This window comes from Mytilus trossulus, chromosome 1 (assembly GCF_036588685.1).
Source record: "Mytilus trossulus isolate FHL-02 chromosome 1, PNRI_Mtr1.1.1.hap1, whole genome shotgun sequence".
Taxonomy (NCBI): Eukaryota; Metazoa; Mollusca; class Bivalvia; order Mytilida; family Mytilidae; genus Mytilus; species Mytilus trossulus.
Genome location: NC_086373.1, coordinates 2,101,613 through 2,119,225, shown reverse-complemented (window position 1 = coordinate 2,119,225; position 17,613 = coordinate 2,101,613). Strand labels below are relative to the sequence as shown.

Here is a 17,613-nt window from a genome sequence, read left to right as displayed (position 1 = left end):
ATTGAGTCCAAAAATTATTGTTAATTACAGTATTGTATTTAATACAAACATTTGTCTGACATCTAAAATGCTTTATATGTTTTGTGATTATAGCAGTTGTCAGAATGACATCAGAATGTATTGAGACAAAATCCATTATCCTTATTTACATAGTATTTGTTAAACAAGAACTGTATTGTTTCTATCATTGGTGATAAATATCTGGAAATATCATGGTGTTCAGTTCATTAGCTGTGCTGATAACATTTCCAACGATCTAGTTTATCATTTATTTTTTATATTTTGCATGTGCATAAAGGTATTGAGTTGTTTATCCACAGAAATGGCAAATTAAGTAACCATGAATAGTTTGGTTTTTTTTCAAAATTTTTCAAAACATAAATTAAAATGTTCGGTATTTTGGTTAACCAGAATAGTTGTTTTTCAGTTTGAGAATTTCAAATAAATATGAATAAAAAGCTGGCTTAAAATTTATTTAAGTCAACAGATTATTTAAAAACAAAATTGCTTAAAAATCTTTTCAAAAATTCAATTTCAGTGTTTCTAAAATCGATGGTTTTATAAAGGGCAAAGTAAACATTTGTTTAAGTAGTTAATGCTGTATTATGTAAGACTAAACAGATTTCAACCATCTCTTCATTATCATGTTGACATTGTTAATAAAAATAAATTGAATGCTTATTTGTACTTTAACAAGATACTGTTTTCGTGGAACTAATTCTAAATGAAATAATTGTTAAAGATGCATCAAGGAAAAATCTAGAATTTAAAATTGAAACTATAAGCCATAGATAGAGCATAAGTTAAGGAATTAAATATTGATAGGTAATACCTCTGTGTCTATTGAAGGTTTCTAGGACCAAACACATACCCATGTGTCTTTTGAAGTTGACTTGGACCTAACGAATATCAGTGTGTCGAAGATAGACTTGGACCAAACAAATACCACTGTTTCTTTTAAAAATGATTTGAACCAAACAAATATCCCACTGTTTTAAAGGTTACTAGGACCAAACAAATACCTCTCTGTTCTTTTAAAAGTTACTAGGACTAACTAAATACCTCTCTCTCTTTTGAATGTTACTAAAAACTAATACCCCACTGCCAAAGCTTATTAGGACTAAACAAATACCTCTCTTTCTTTTGAAGGTTACTCGGAAAAAATGAATTTCCCTCTGTGTTTTGAAGATGACTTGGACCAAACAAATACTGCTTTGTTTTTAAAGGTTACTAGGACCAAACAAATACCAAGGACCAACCAAATACCTTTTTATCTTTTGAAGGTTTAACTAGGACTAAACAAATACCTCTGTGTTGCTGTTATATTTCCTTGTTCATAACAGCATTTACTTCACATGATGTGTACTTTTCCCTGGAGGAATTAAGTTCATCTAAAGAATCTAGTACATCCTAAGTATGCTGATTTATTTATATATTTAGTGTGTTTTTAGTATTATTTTGTGATTTTAGTACTATTTTGTGATTTCGTCTGAGGGAATTTAGCAGTTTATCTATTGATTGACAAAATATCCACATGTTTATTATTATCCATGAGTTGAAAGTCTTCATGAGTTATTTATATGGCTGATTCTATATATGTATATATACTAAATCTTACTTATCAGTTCAGAGTGATGGAATGACTGCTATAAAGTATATTACCTTGATAAAAGTAAGGGTTGACTTTGAAATGGGACATTTGGGAAATCTTCTTATAAAAAATAGTCTCTTAGATAGATCACAGCAAGGTCAAATATCAACTGTAAATTAATAATTTATATTCTATATATACTAAATTAAAGGTAAAATGTTGTGAAAATGATGTAAGAAAAATAGCTTGACATGAAATATATTGGGGAATGGCAATCTAGGTACCATATCAGGTATACTTGGTGGCTTGACATGCTTTCTGATGATCTATGTAGCTTGTCAATATTTGTCTAGTAATCTAATTAGCTTGTCATCACATATTTCAGGTATTCTAGGTAGCTTCATACCTTTATACCTTAGTAGCTTATCAATGACATGTCAGGTATTCTTAATAGATGTATGGTAATCCAGGTAGCTTGTCATGTCATGTCAGGTATTCTAGATAGATGTATGGTAATCCAGGTAGCTTGTCATGTCATGTCAGGTATACTTGGTGACTTGAAATGTTTTATATAGTTGTCTAGTAATCTAGGTCTCTTGACATAACATATATTATTGTCTGGTAATCTAGTTAGCTTGTAAAGTTGTCATGACATGTCAGGTATTCTAGGCAGCTTGATAAGTAATATATAGACTAGTTGTGTGGTAATTACCTGTAGCTTTTCAGCTCACCGGGCCCAAAGGGCCAAGTGAGCTTTTCTCATCACTTGGCGTCCGTCGTCCGGCGTTAACTTTTACAAAAATCTTCTCCTCTGAAACTACTGGGCCAAATTTAACCAAACTTGGCCACAATCATCATTGATGTATCTAGTTTAAAATTTGTGTTTTTTGACCCGGCCAACCAACCAAGATGGCCGCAATGGCTAAAAATAGAACTTAGGGGTAAAATGCAGTTTTTGGCTTACAACTCAAAAACCAAAGCATTTAGAGCAAATCTGACAAGGGGTAAAATTGTTAATCAGGTCAAGATCTATCTGCCCTGCAATTTTCAGATGAATCAGACAACCCATTTTTGGGTTGCTGCCCCTAAATTGGTAATTTTAAGGAAATTTTACTGTTTTTGGTTATTATCTTGAATATTATTATAGATGGAGATAAACTGTAAACAGCAATAATGTTCAGTAAAGTAAGATTTACAAATAAGTCAACATGACCAAAATGGTCAGTTGACCCCTTTAGGAGTTATTGCCCTTTATAGTCAATTTTTATTCATTTTTCGTAAATCTTAGTTAACTTTTACAAAAATCTTCTCCTCTGAAACTACTGGGCCAAATTTTACCAAACATAGCCAGAATCATTATTAGACTATTTAGTTTAAAAATTGTGTTGTGTGACCGGGCAAACCAACCAAGATGACCGCTACGGCTAAAAATAGAACAAAGGGGTAAAATGTCAGGTAATTCTAGGTTGTTAGTCATGACATAGTTGTCAAGTAGTTCTAGGTTGTTAGTCATGGCATAGTTGTCAGGTAGTTCTAGGTTGTTAGTCATGACATAGTTGTCAAGAAGTTCTAGGTTGTTAGTCATGACATAGTTGTGAGGTAATTCTAGGTTGTTAGTTATTACATAGTTGTCAGGTAATTCTAGGTTGTTAGTCATGACATAGTTTTCAGGTAATTGTAGGTTGTTAGTTATTACATAGTTGTCAGGTAATTCTAGGTTGTTAGTTATTACATAGTTGTCAGAAAATTCTAGGTTGTTAGTTATTACATAGTTGTCAGGTAATTCTAGGTTGTTAGTCATGACATAGTTGTCAGGTAATTCTAGGTTGTTAGTTATTACATAGTTGTCAGGTAATTGTAGGTTGTTAGTCATGACATAGTTGTCAGGTAATTGTAGGTTGTTAGTTATTACATAGTTGTCAGGTAATTGTAGGTTGTTAGTTATTACATAGTTGTCAGAAAATTCTAGGTTGTTAGTTATTACATAGTTGTCAGGTAATTCTAGGTTGTTAGTCATGACATAGTTGTCAGGTAATTCTAGGTTGTTAGTTATAACATAGTTGTCAGGTAATTCTAGGTTGTTAGTTATTACATAGTTGTAAGGTAGTTCTAGGTTGTTAGTCATGACATAGTTGTCAGGTAATTCTAGGTTGTTAGTTATTACATAGTTGTAAGGTAGTTCTAGGTTGTTAGTCATGACATAGTTGTCAGGTAATTGTAGGTTGTTAGTTATTACATAGTTGTCAGGTAATTGTAGGTTGTTAGTTATTACATAGTTGTCAGATAATTCTAGGTTGTTAGTCATGACATAGTTGTCAGGTAATTGTAGGTTGTTAGTTATTACATAGTTGTCAGGTAATTCTAGGTTGTTAGTTATTACATCATAGTTGTCAGATAATTCTAGGTTGTTAGTTATTACTTAGTTGTCAGGTAATTCTAGGTTGTTAGTTATTACTTAGTTGTCAGGTAATTCTAGGTTGTTAGTAATTACATAGTTGTCAGGTAATTCTAGGTTGTTAGTTATTACATAGTTGTCAGGTAATTCTAGGTTGATAGTCATGACATAGTTGTCAGGTAGTTCTAGGTTGTTAGTCATGACATAGTTGTCAGATAATTCTAGGTTGTTAGTTATTACTTAGTTGTCAGGTAATTCTAGGTTGTTAGTAATTACATAGTTGTCAGGTAATTCTAGGTTGTTAGTCATAACATAGTTGTCAGGTAATTCTAGGTTGTTAGTAATTACATAGTTGTCAGGTAATTCTAGGTTGTTAGTTATTACATAGTTGTCAGGTAATTCTAGGTTGTTAGTCATGACATAGTTGTCAGATAATTCTAGGTTGTTAGTCATGACATAGTTGTCAGGTAGTTCTAGGTTGTTAGTCATGACATAGTTGTCAGGTAATTCTAGGTTGTTAGTTATTACATAGTTGTCAGGTAATTCTAGGTTGTTAGTCATAACATAGTTGTCAGGTAATTCTAGGTTGTTAGTTATTACATAGTTGTCAGGTAATTCTAGGTTGTTAGTTTTACATAGTTGTCAGATAATTCCAGGTTGTTAGTTATTACTTAGTTGTCAGGTAATTCTAAGTTGTTAGTTATTACATAGTTGTCAGGTAATTCTAGGTTGTTAGTCATGACATAGTTGTCAGATAATTCTAGGTTGTTAGTCATGACATAGTTGTCAGGTAGTTCTAGGTTGTTAGTCATGACATAGTTGTCAGGTTATTCAAGGTTGTTAGTCATGACATAGTTGTCAGATAATTCTAGGTTGTTAGTCATGACATAGTTGTCAGGTAGTTCTAGGTTGTTAGTCATGACATAGTTGTCAGGTAATTCTAGGTTGTTAGTTATTACATAGTTGTCAGGTAATTCTAGGTTGTTAGTCATGACATAGTTGTCATGTAATTCTAGGTTGTTAGTCATAACATAGTTGTCAGGTAATTCTGGGTTGTTAGTTATTACATAGTTGTCAGGTAATTCTAGGTTGTTAGGCATGACATAGTTGTCAGATAATTCTAGGTTGTTAGTCATGACATAGTTGTCAGGTAGTTCTAGGTTGTTAGTCATGACATAGTTGTCAGGTTATTCAAGGTTGTTAGTTATTACATAGTTGTCAGGTAATTCTAGGTTGTTAGTCATGACATAGTTGTCATGTAATTCTAGGTTGTTAGTTATTACATAGTTGTCAGATAATTCTAGGTTGTTAGTTATTACTTAGTTGTCAGGTAATTCTAGGTTGTTAGTTATTACTTAGTTGTCAGGTAATTCTAGGTTGTTAGTTATTACATAGTTGTCAGGTAGTTCTAGGTTGTTAGTCATGACATAGTTGTCAGATAATTCTAGGTTGTTAGTCATGACATAGTTGTTAGGTAGTTCTAGGTTGTTAGTCATGACATAAATGTCAGGTAATTCTAGGTTGTTAGTTATTACATAGTTGTCAGGTAATTCTAGGTTGTTAGTTATGACATAGTTGTCAGGTAGTTCTAGGTTGTTAGTCATGACATAGTTGTCAGGTAGTTCTAGGTTGTTAGTCATGACATAGTTGTCAGATAATTCTAGGTTGTTAGTCATTACATAGTTGTCAGGTAGTTCTAGGTAGTTAGTCATGACATAGTTGTCAGGTTATTCTAGGTTGTTAGTTATTACATAGTTGTCAGGTAATTCTAGGTTGTTAGTCATGACATAGTTGTCATGTAATTCTAGGTTGTTAGTTATTACATAGTTGTCAGATAATTCTAGGTTGTTAGTTATTACATAGTTGTCAGGTAATTCTAGGTTGTTAGTCATAACATAGTTGTCAGGTAATTCTAGGTTGTTAGTTATTACATAGTTGTCAGGTAATTCTAGGTTGTTAGTTATTACATAGTTGTCAGGTAGTTCTAGGTTGTTAGTCATGACATAGTTGTCAGATAATTCTAGGTTGTTAGTCATGACATAGTTGACAGGTAGTTCTAGGTTGTTAGTCATGACATAGTTGTCAGGTTATTCTAGGTTGTTAGTTATTACATAGTTGTCAGGTAATTCTAGGTTGTTAGTCATGACATAGTTGTCATGTAATTCTAGGTTGTTAGTTATTACATAGTTGTCAGATAATTCTAGGTTGTTAGTTATTACTTAGTTGTCAGGTAATTCTAGGTTGTTAGTTATTACATAGTTGTCAGGTAATTCTAGGTTGTTAGTTATTACATAGTTGTCAGGTAATTCTAGGTTGATAGTCATGACATAGTTGTCAGGTAGTTCTAGGTTGTTAGTCATGACATAGTTGTCAGATAATTCTAGGTTGTTAGTCATGACATAGTTGTCAGGTAGTTCTAGGTTGTTAGTCATGACATAGTTGTCAGGTAATTCTAGGTTGTTAGTTATTACATAGTTGTCAGGTAATTCTAGGTTGTTAGTCATAACATAGTTGTCAGGTAATTCTAGGTTGTTAGTTATTACATAGTTGTCAGGTAATTCTAGGTTGTTAGTTATGACATAGTTGTCAGGTAGTTCTAGGTTGTTAGTTATTACATAGTTGTCAGGTAATTCTAGGTTGTTAGTTATTACATAGTTGTCAGGTAATTCTAGGTTGTTAGTTATTACATAGTTGTCAAGAAGTTCTAGGTTGTTAGTCATGACATAGTTGTCAGATAATTCTAGGTTGTTAGTCATGACATAGTTGTCAGGTAGTTCTAGGTTGTTAGTCATGACATTGTTGTCAGGTTATTCTAGGTTGTTAGTTATTACATAGTTGTCAGGTAATTCTAGGTTGTTAGTCATAACATAGTTGTCAGGTAATTCTAGGTTGTTAGTTATTACATAGTTGTCAGGTAATTCTAGGTTGTTAGTTATTACATAGTTGTCAAGTAGTTCTATGTTGTTAGTCATGACATAGTTGTCAGGTAATTCTATGTTGTTAGTCATGACATAGTTGTCAGGTAATTCTAGGTTGATAGTTATTACATAGTTGTCAGGTAATTCTATGTTGTTAGTTATTACATAGTTGTCAGGTAATTCTAGGTTGTTAGTTATTACATAGTTGTCAGATAATTCTAGGTTGTTAGTCATGACATAGTTGTCAGGTAGTTCTAGGTTGTTAGTCATGACATAGTTGTCAGGTAATTCTAGGTTGTTAGTTATTACATAGTTGTCAGGTAATTCTAGGTTGTTAGTCATAACATAGTTGTCAGGTAATTCTAGGTTGTTAGTTATTACATAGTTGTCAGATAATTCTAGGTTGTTAGTCATAACATAGTTGTCAGGTAATTCTATGTTGTTAGTTATTACATAGTTGTCAGGTAATTGTAGGTTGTTAGTTATTACATAGTTGTCAGGTAATTCTATGTTGTTAGTTATGACATAGTTGTCAGGTAGTTCTAGGTTGTTAGTCATGACATAGTTGTCAGGTAATTCTAGGTTGTTAGTCATGACATAGTTGTCAGGTAATTCTAGGTTGTTAGTCATGACATAGTTGTCAGGTAATTCTATGTTGTTAGTTATTGCATAGTTGTCAGGTAATTCTAGGTTGTTAGTTATTACATAGTTGTCAGGTAATTCTAGGTTGTTAGTCATGACATAGTTGTCAGGTAGTTCTAGGTTGTTAGTCATGACATAGTTGTCAGGTAATTCTTGGTTTTGAGTCAGGACCACTGTCAATTTCCAATATCTGGACATAGTACATATAATAAAATTTGGTCTAAGTAAACTGTGATATAAAAATATTTACCAGTGAATGTTCTGATAATATATTCCATTGACTAGTTAAAAAAAAATTTATGACTATTTTATCTGTTATTCTTCAAGTTATAAGTTTTGATTCTGTTGGTGGCCTTTCGGTGTCTTTTTTAGCTCACCTGGCCCAAAGGGCCAAGTGAGCTTTTCTCATCACTTGGCGTCCGGCGTCCGGCGTCGTCCGGCGTCGTCCGGCGTCGTCCGTCGTCGTTAACTTTTACAAAAATCTTCTCCTCTGAAACTGCTGGGCCAAATTAATCCAAACTTGGCCATAATCATCATTGGGGTATCTAGTTTAAAAATTGTGTCCGGTGACCCCGCCAACCAACCAAGATGGCCGCCACGGCTAAAAATAGAACATAGGGGTAAAATGCAGTTTTTGGCTTATAACTCAAAAACCAAAGCATTTAGAGCAAATCTGACTGAAGTAAAAATGTTCATCAGGTCAAGATCTAACTGCCCTGAAATTTTCAGATGAATCGGACAACCTGTTGTTGGGTTGCTGCCCCTGAATTGGTAATTTTAGGGAAATTTTGCTGTTTTTTGTTATTATCTTGAATATTATTATAGATAGAGATAAACTGTAAACAGCAATAATGTTCAGCAAAGTAAAATCTACAAATAAGTCAACATAACCAAAATGGTCAGTTGACCACTTTAGGAGTTATTGTCCTTTATAGTCAATTTTTAACCATTTTTCGTAAATCTTGGTAATCTTTTACAAAAATCTTCTCCTCTGAAACTACCAGGCCAAATTTAAACAAACTTGGCCGCAATCATCATTGGGGTATCTAGTTTAAAAATTGTGTGGCGTGACCCGGCCAACCAACAAAGATGGCCGCCATGGCTAAAATAGAACATAGGGGTAAAATGCAGTTTTTTGCTTATAACTCAAAAACCAAAGCATTTAGAGCAAATCTAACAGGGAGTAAAAATGTTGATCAGGTCAAGATCTATTTGCCATGAAATTTTCAGATGGATTGGACAAACTGCTGTTAGGTTGCTGCCCCTGAATTAGTCATTTTAAAGAAATTTTGCTGTTTTTTGTTATTATCTTAATATTATTATAGATAGAGATAAACTGTAAAGGGAAACAATGTACAGCAAAGTAACACCTAAAAATAAGTCAACATGACCTAAATGGTCAATTGACCCCATAAGGAGTTATTGCCCTTTATAGTCAATTTTTAACAATTTTCATAAAATTTGTAAATTTTAACTAACATTTTCTACTGAAGCTCTTAGGCCAAGTTCAATATAGATAGAATGATTGTAAGCAGCAATAATGTTCAGTAAAGTAAGATATACAAACACATCACCATCACCAAAACACAATTTTGTCATGAATTCAAATGCGTCCTTTGTTTAATATTCACATAGACCAAGGTGAGCGACACAGGCTCTTTGGAGCCTCTAGTTTTTTTAACCTAAAATCATTCAAATTTAGTTTCCTACTACCAAATAATAAAAGTTTTTTTTCAGGAAAAAACTGTATGGTAATATTTTAACCTTATTTTCAGTGAAATGTTTGATTTCATTTTATTTATACTTTTTATTTGGATTGAGTTTGTGTAACTAATTTGTTTACAGTACCTTCTTCAAAAAATGTTTCTTTGATTTTGAAAAATCTTGTTTATTTACCAAAAAGTACATTTGTCAAAACATTTTTTGTTTTGCTTCATTTAAAAAAAAAACAATAAAGGAGTGTAGGTCCATCCCTCCCTATCAAAAACATGCACTTGTGTACAGTCTCCACATTTGAATACATTAACTGATATTTCTGAGTTAACTGTGTTTTCTTGGTATAGATTTTTTCAAACTACTTCATTCGAATGAAAAATGTTATTTTGTTTATTTCTTCATTTCAATGTTTCTATAAATGAAGTTTGCAGATGGAAATATCTGTTTTATAACGTATTTATGAGAATTAATGTACACTTTAATGGCATATATGTCAGTCTAACCTTTGTGAATATTACTCAGATTAAAGGACAGCCTGCGGAATCTCTACAGAAAATTAATGCATATATATAATTTAATGGTGCATGCATATGACATTTTGAAACAACTAAAAAACTTATGAATTTTTACTTCATGGAGAAAATTGAGAAACATCTGTGTTTGTGTATAATTCTATTCCAAAGTGATTCACAATGTCCAATTATCTCGTGCTGCCATTATTACTAAAATGGTCATCAAAATATTAGTTAAATCATTCAAAATGTCAGTATTCTAGTTACTGATTTTTTACTTATTACTCTTAGAAGTACTTTTTATTATGAAAAATGTAAAATTGTTGGGAAAACTATCCAGCCAAACAGATTGCATTAACCTTTATTTTTAGTAGGTGCTTAGGGGTCATCTTACTTAACTTGCAGTGCTGTGAGAGTTTTTTCTTGCTTGTATTTAAGGCCTCAATGTTACTAAGACGAATAACAGTAATGAAAGCTTGCTCATTTGAAATGTTTGAGTTTTTTTCCATTTGATTAGGGACTGTACCCATGTAGATTTGTCATTTACTGCTAGACCCTTATTAGTGAAATCCTTGTGCTATCTTTTACTGCTCTTAGAAATGTCCTGATTTATCACAGCTTTGTTATATTTAGGATTAAAAAAAACCAATTATGGTATTCAGCATCGTCAAGCAGTGATTTTAACTAGACAGTGAACTATTAGTAGTTTGCGATGAATATCTTGGGAAGAATTCTGTGTTCATTACAGGACAGGTTTCAGAATTGACTTCATGCATGTTCATGATGGGGTGTGTGTTTGGAATGCTTTCATGAAATAATTCTGTACATGTACGTGTAACTGTTTGTGCTAATTTCTTATAACAGTGCTAATGTGTTTCAAAATCTAAATTATACTCATCTGCATCTGTGATTTCAACTTCTATATCTTCATTCGATGAATTTTCAAAAATCTGTTCATCCAGTTTAAAAATTACTCTTTGCTTTTTCTCTATAGCGTCAATAATTGGACTTGCAATGTCTATATCTATCTCCAATCAGTGTTCAGCTCATCTAGTCTTGAAGAATTTCGTGGCAGTGGCTCTATTTCCAGCTTGAATAGACTTGATTCTTGATGAATCCATCTTTTATCCTGGTCACGGCACCAATCTCGTTATCGTATAATTGTAGTTTGCGTTGTGTTTTGAATAGAGAAAAAAACTTCTTTAAAAATGGATGATTTAATGCTGGAAATACAATGACGTTAACACATAGCAACCATGACGTTTCATATAGAGAGCACTAACGCGTATAGGTACATGTATGTATAAATGTGATCGTCTCTTTTTATCCTCGACACCCTATAATAATTCGTTCAATGCCAACATACATTGTTTACCTTTTTGACCAAGCATTTTATAAATGAAATATATTAATTAAAAATACTTATATCTAATTTGATCTCTGCCATCTTGTGATGATCATTTTATTCAGTTGTACATGTTTCATCAAAAATCTTGAAGTTGATAGTTACTATACTATTAAGATTGTCCTGCGAGTTATTTTGAGTATTTGACTTATGAGTTAAATTCTACTTAATTGACTTATGAGTAAGACATAATTGATTTATAGTTTATTTTTGTTCTTATGTTTTGTAAACCAATAAAAGGACTTCCATGGTTTGTTTTTTCCCAAGCTGAACACCCTATATTGCAGCTTAAAATCCTTCCAATGAAAAAAAAAGAGGTTGCATGCAAGATCTTATCATAAAATAACACATTTTTAAAACTTGTTGATGATGGGAGAATACCCTGTTCTAATTGTGATTAAATGACTGAGTGGTCGACAAGAGTACTATTGACCACTCAGAAGTGATTTATAACACACGAAGGATAAAACATTTCCAGTTAAAGTGTAAAAAATCATCAATTATTCAATGCATCAATCAGTACACCATAATATTTGACAATTTATTTTGATACAATATGTCTGTATTCTATAGTTAGCAGATCAGATTTCCTACAGATAGTCATATTATTTGTGCTGTGGTGATTAAATACAAATTTACAGATATAGATTTTTTTAGTAATATGTTTTGAAGCCCCATTTTAATCTGCTCTTTAAAAAAGTGGGATTTATTTGCTTGTTAATTTGCATTATTTCCAGTATTTGTCGGTTAAAAACTGAAGTGGCCAAATTATGTTACTATCTCAAAGTTCGTGATAATATGATTGGATCCATTGAGGTGCAGCATAATAACAGTTTGATCATCCTGTTGTTCTACTGGCATTAGGGTGTGGAAATATCAAAATACTACATTACCTGGAACAAGCCAGGGGGGATCCAGTCATTTAAAAAAGGGGGGTTCCAAAGATATGTCCCAATTCAAATGCATTGATTGGCCAAGCACTGCCACAGAATATACCCGCAGCAGGCCAGTTTGCAACGTTAGCCACTAAGTTAACCACTAGTCCAATGCCAAAGACTTTTAAAACTTTTTTTGATTAGTAAGGCCACACCAAATTAATTAATAGTTCTTTGAGATTTTACCCAAAAAAAATGGGGCGAGCGAGCGAAATTTAAATTTATATTTTTAAATTCTTCGCCTCAAATTTTGAAGAAATATGGAGCGAGCGATATTTTTTTTCTCTCAATTTTTATATCTTTTACCTAAAAGATGCAACTGAATTTTCAACTCACTTAATTGAAAGGGGACATAATTTGATATATTAAAATTATCTCCCTTTTTATATGTATTTCAACTTTCTGCATTCTTTTTCATTTTGTTTTGTTGTTTGTATAATTAACACTGCACAAATATACACTTTTGAACATATTTTTTTATGCATGAACTTTATATGGCTATCTGCTTTTAATATGCACTGCTTTCATCTGTAGTATATACACCTTCTGGTCCTTAGACACCCTCTGTAGTATGCTAGCTAGCTTCTTGTAACATAACTGCATGGTGTGTGTTTTGTGTTTATGCACATGGATCACTAACCAGTCAATCATAGCACAGTGGAAACTGGGGGTTCTAGCTAGTGCTACTTTACAATTAAATATCAGAAAATAAATTACACCAAAACATACCAACATGGAAATACCTACATAACCTACATTTATAAGCCTATGTTATAACTAAGATTTCAACCAGATGCATCATGGAGTCAATGTTTGAGGCCCAATCAATGATATCAGAGTAAAGTCTTTGTGGCCCAGTGAGCTGTTTCCCAGACAAGGGGACAGGTTTATCAGGCATGTGTAACTCATTTTGTGAGCTCATGAGTACCGAAAATGCATCAATTCCACTTGGTTTTGAATTTGATGCATCTTTAGTAGCAGTAGATCCATCATCAATTGTGAACTGCACATATTTAAAGTTTAGGTCATTACATATTGACCATACCATATTTTCGTCAGATATTTCGATACTAGAATCATCGAAACTGTTCGACTTACTTATTTGTATGGTTTTAATATTAATAATCTCATTTTGTGCATCGCTACATCGTTCAATGGCTTCTTAATATAGTTCCCTGAATGTCTGACATTTTGTTTGTGTTGCCGTATTTTTTAATATGTATGCCTTGTTGTTATTTTTGTCTGAATGTTTCACCACAGAAACAATCAGCACGTTTTCCATCTTTGCAACTTTTTTGATCAGAATCAAAAATATGCTTGACAAATGACAAACACTGCATATTTTCAAACGCTTAATTGATAAAGTTGTTTTTTTAATACAGGAATCGAGTTCGTCGAAAATGCGGATTTATTTTCGACGTGCGGGAATTTTATTTTTATTTATATTTTTTGGTTTTGGCAGGTGAGGTGCGGGAAATTTATTTTTATTTTTTTATTTTAATTTCGGCAATTTAGGTGCGGGTTTTCCAAAGAACTACTAATTAATTTGGTGTGGCCTAAGCAGTTGCAAAATTTTGTTTTAAAAAGGCACATTAGAAAATTCTAACTGAAGTAATTGGAAAAGATTTTGGTGCAGATCTAACTTGCCTTAAATTTGTTTTTACTTGTCCCTTATGGTTGTGCTATGGCAGAAATTATTTTTCCCAGACAATTAGTTTATATTTACTTTGGGACAAGCAGAGGTAATCAGGCATGGTATATCCACATTCGTGCAATTTGGTTATTTGATAAAGTAACTTTTAAGTTGTGGTATCTTGAGGGATTACATATTCAAACTATAGCAGACAGCATCTATTACATGTTACATATTGTATTGTGCAACACCTATAATTTTCCTGGAAGTCTGCCTATGTATTTAGGTTATAAAACTGACCAATATTATTGGACAGAAATCTGATACTCCCTGTTTACCAAAGTTCTATATTTGTTAGACTTTCCAGTCGATTTAATTCATCCAATATGCATAAATTAGATATTTTCTACTAAATCAATCAGAATTTATTGGCATTTTATCGTCACATAAGTTTAAGACTATCATTATAATGTCTAATGCATTGTTAAGGTAGAAGTTGGTATTATCTGACAATTTCTCACCAAAAACATCCTTTATGAACTTCATACTAAAATAATATTAGTATCTGGCTATTAAAATTGAAATAGAATCCTTGATAAATTATTGATAAGTGAAACTTTAGAAATTCTCTAATCAATAATAAAGGCCAAATAAACAATATAAAAATGATCATTTCTTTTATATGAATAACTACTGAAAAAGTAAACATTGAATTGATCATATCAAAGGATACAGCAGCTAAACTATTGGTCGATTACAGCGTGAAAAATTCAATATTACCTTTTAAATTGACAATACGTTAATATAACATACTACAAACATATGGCTTACTTAGCCTGTATATGCTGTAGTAGAAAAAAGGATTTGACAATAGCAGATGTTGTGTTTTAATAGAAAATGAAGGTTTTACGTATAAAAGAGACAGTGTAAACAATACTTCATTGATTGACATGCACAAGAAAGTAATTGTTTTAAGAGTGATGTGACATGTTTGTCTCTTTCCCACACATAAGTGCTGTAATGTGGAATTTGTTGGAAAATGGATTTTATTACAACGACAATGGTCATTAGGCAATTTTTGTGTTCCGGGCATTTATGACCATTTATTGTTGATCGTTGATAGTTTTTATATAATGGATGGTGAATGTTTCTTTGTCATGTGACTTTGTGATAAAAAACAAACGATTTATTTTTTTATTCATATTCATTTCATGCAAAAGAATAAATTATATTCCAACATGAGTACAAAGATATAAATTGATGATTGAAATGTCACCTAAATGATGGGAAGACGTTTAATTTCTGCTTTAAGTCAGCAAATATTAAATTTAAAGTCTGTATTTGGATTTGGTGATTCTTCTACAGAGAAGGAAGAAAAGGCCGTGACAGCAGTGAAGAAGGAGCCTATTGCAGCAGAACAGTTCATACAACGATTTAAACAAAAGAAATCGGATAAATATTTGAAAATTGAAGTTCGGGTAAGTCATTTATTTTTATTATTTTCAATATACATGTAATTCAATTGTTATAGACAATAGACAATATTTTATTCGCACAAACACATTTACATTAAATGGTTATGGCATACAAAATTAAGACAATAAACGTACAATAGTTAAATTGATTACAATTATATTAGAGTGACAGTGGTATTCATAACAAAGAAGAAAAAAGGCTATAAATATCAACAGTTAACACATTATTAATGTTCATGAACAATTGAAAAAAGAACACAAACAAAAATTAGGTTGGCATTGCATATTAAAAGAAATACAAGTTATACAGATGTTCTTAATAAAAGACAATCATTAATATACTTTATGGTGATTTTTATAATGACTGGTAGACTGCTATTTAAAAGTACAGTCAAATGCTTAAGTGTTATATGAGGCAAAACTAACTTTTTCAGATCAAAACCATCATCAGTATTTTCTATATAACTCTGTTTACAATTCAAAAAATAAAATCATCTGTATCATCAATTTTGAAACTTCAGTCCTGTCAGTTGTCTCTGTATTCTATTAACTATGTTATGAAATAATGTGTCATTACCCAGTCTCTGTTTATTTACTGGTTCAGCGGACTGGAATATCTATTAATAGTACAATTTGGTCCATATTCTATCAGATCATATACTCTATTAGTCTTAACTATTGTGAACATTCCTTACATATTAGAATATTATGAATGTCATATGAATATGATTGAGTGAAGCACAGCTTGAGTTGATGTTAATTTACGGAGGTTAAAGCAGCTTATGATTTAAAACATGTACCAGTACAATGAATAAGTAAAATGTAAAAGAAATAACAACGAAGTTTAAAAATGTGAGATTTTACCAAAGACACATGCACATTAGCAAAATTTTCAATATGTACAACAAATAAGCCATAGAAGGTATTACAAAGGGGGTTAATTTATAATATTAGGACTTATAGAAAAACAGATATATAGGGTCCAAAAAAGGAAATTAGACCCTCCTGACTTCTAAGCAATATATGTAAAGGACCTCATATATTCCTGCAGTCTAAGTACTCTTAATAAAATTGAGAATGGAAATGAGGAATGTGCCAAAGTGACAACAACCCAACCATAGAGCAGACAACAGCAGTAGGTCACCAACAAGTCTTCAATGCAAATTAATGTCTTTATCACTATGTAACAAATGATGATGATGATGAAATATTTTAAGGTAGTATCTAGTCCTCCCTCTAGAAAAATAATTATGTTATAACTTACTTTTTTGCAAAATAGAATAATGTTTATTTTTTTTAGTAGAACACCTTTATTTAATCAAGAAAAATATGTTAATCAGTGGTTTTCGGGGTAGCTTTTACCTCTTTACTTTAACAAGAGTAAATGCCCTTTACAATCATTGACTGCTTATTCCTAGACCTGGGAGTTACTGTCGTGAAAAACTCTAAAAGCAGTTATTTTGTATGAATAAAATACCTACATAGAGTAAGTTGATTTGCTGAAATATGACTGAGCAAATTATTGTAGATGCGTTATACAATTCTTTAACAAACTGAATTTGAACTTGCTTTAAGGGTTGGAAATTGTAAATGACATGAAATGATGTTAAAGAACAATAGGTACTCAAGATAGGATAATGCCAGGAGTAGAAGAAACAGCATCACAATGATGGTTTACAGTAGCAGACTCGGGGGGAAAAGAAGGGGGCAACGGTGTCCTTAATACAACATTCCCTTTACTGTGGATTCTTTATTATTTGTTGGATACCAATTTTCGTGGGATTCGTTGGTACAGGTGAACCACGAATTCAAATGTTCAACGAATAACACATTTTCAATAGATCTTGTATACAAAAATTTGCAAAACCACGAAATCAAATATCCACGAATATGCAAGTTTTCAGCAATCCTTGAAAATTGATACCCACGAAAATAAATGAATCCACAGTAATTGCCAAATAAATAAGATATCTCAATTTTTCACAAGATATATATAAATGTTTAGTATAAAAATATCCGAAAAAACTATTTAGTTGACATTTGAAGACTTCTAGACTACCAGTGGTCATATAAGGGATATAAACATTCATATGGATATAAATAGAAAGCAGACTTGTGCAATTGGATTTTTTGGTTTAATTTCATATAATAGGTTAAAAGAATATATTTATCATCTTATCTGATATCTTGTGGATCGAATCACACATAATTTATGGTTAATCTATCTCTAGCTAAGGGTTCAATGGAAGGCCACATGAAAACAGATTCAATGTGGTCATTATTCACTTGCAAGTGAATATTTTATCATCAATGTTTCTTAACTTATTTAGAGAAAATTGAACAATACTGGGAACTGAAAGCAAACTATTATTTTTCTATTTCTCATTCATT

At 31.8% G+C, this 17,613-nt stretch overlaps 1 protein-coding gene across 2 annotated transcripts in view; it reads left to right on the top strand.

The window, feature by feature from the left end:
* Positions 1-17,613, top strand: part of LOC134712178 (receptor-type tyrosine-protein phosphatase epsilon-like) — a 141,134-nt gene that overhangs the window by 84,238 nt on the left and 39,283 nt on the right. For both annotated transcript variants that reach the window (XM_063573479.1, XM_063573468.1), the window contains one exon: positions 15,113-15,225. In XM_063573479.1, coding sequence (XP_063429549.1) covers positions 15,113-15,225 — 113 coding nt within the window. The remainder of the gene's footprint in view (positions 1-15,112; positions 15,226-17,613) is intronic.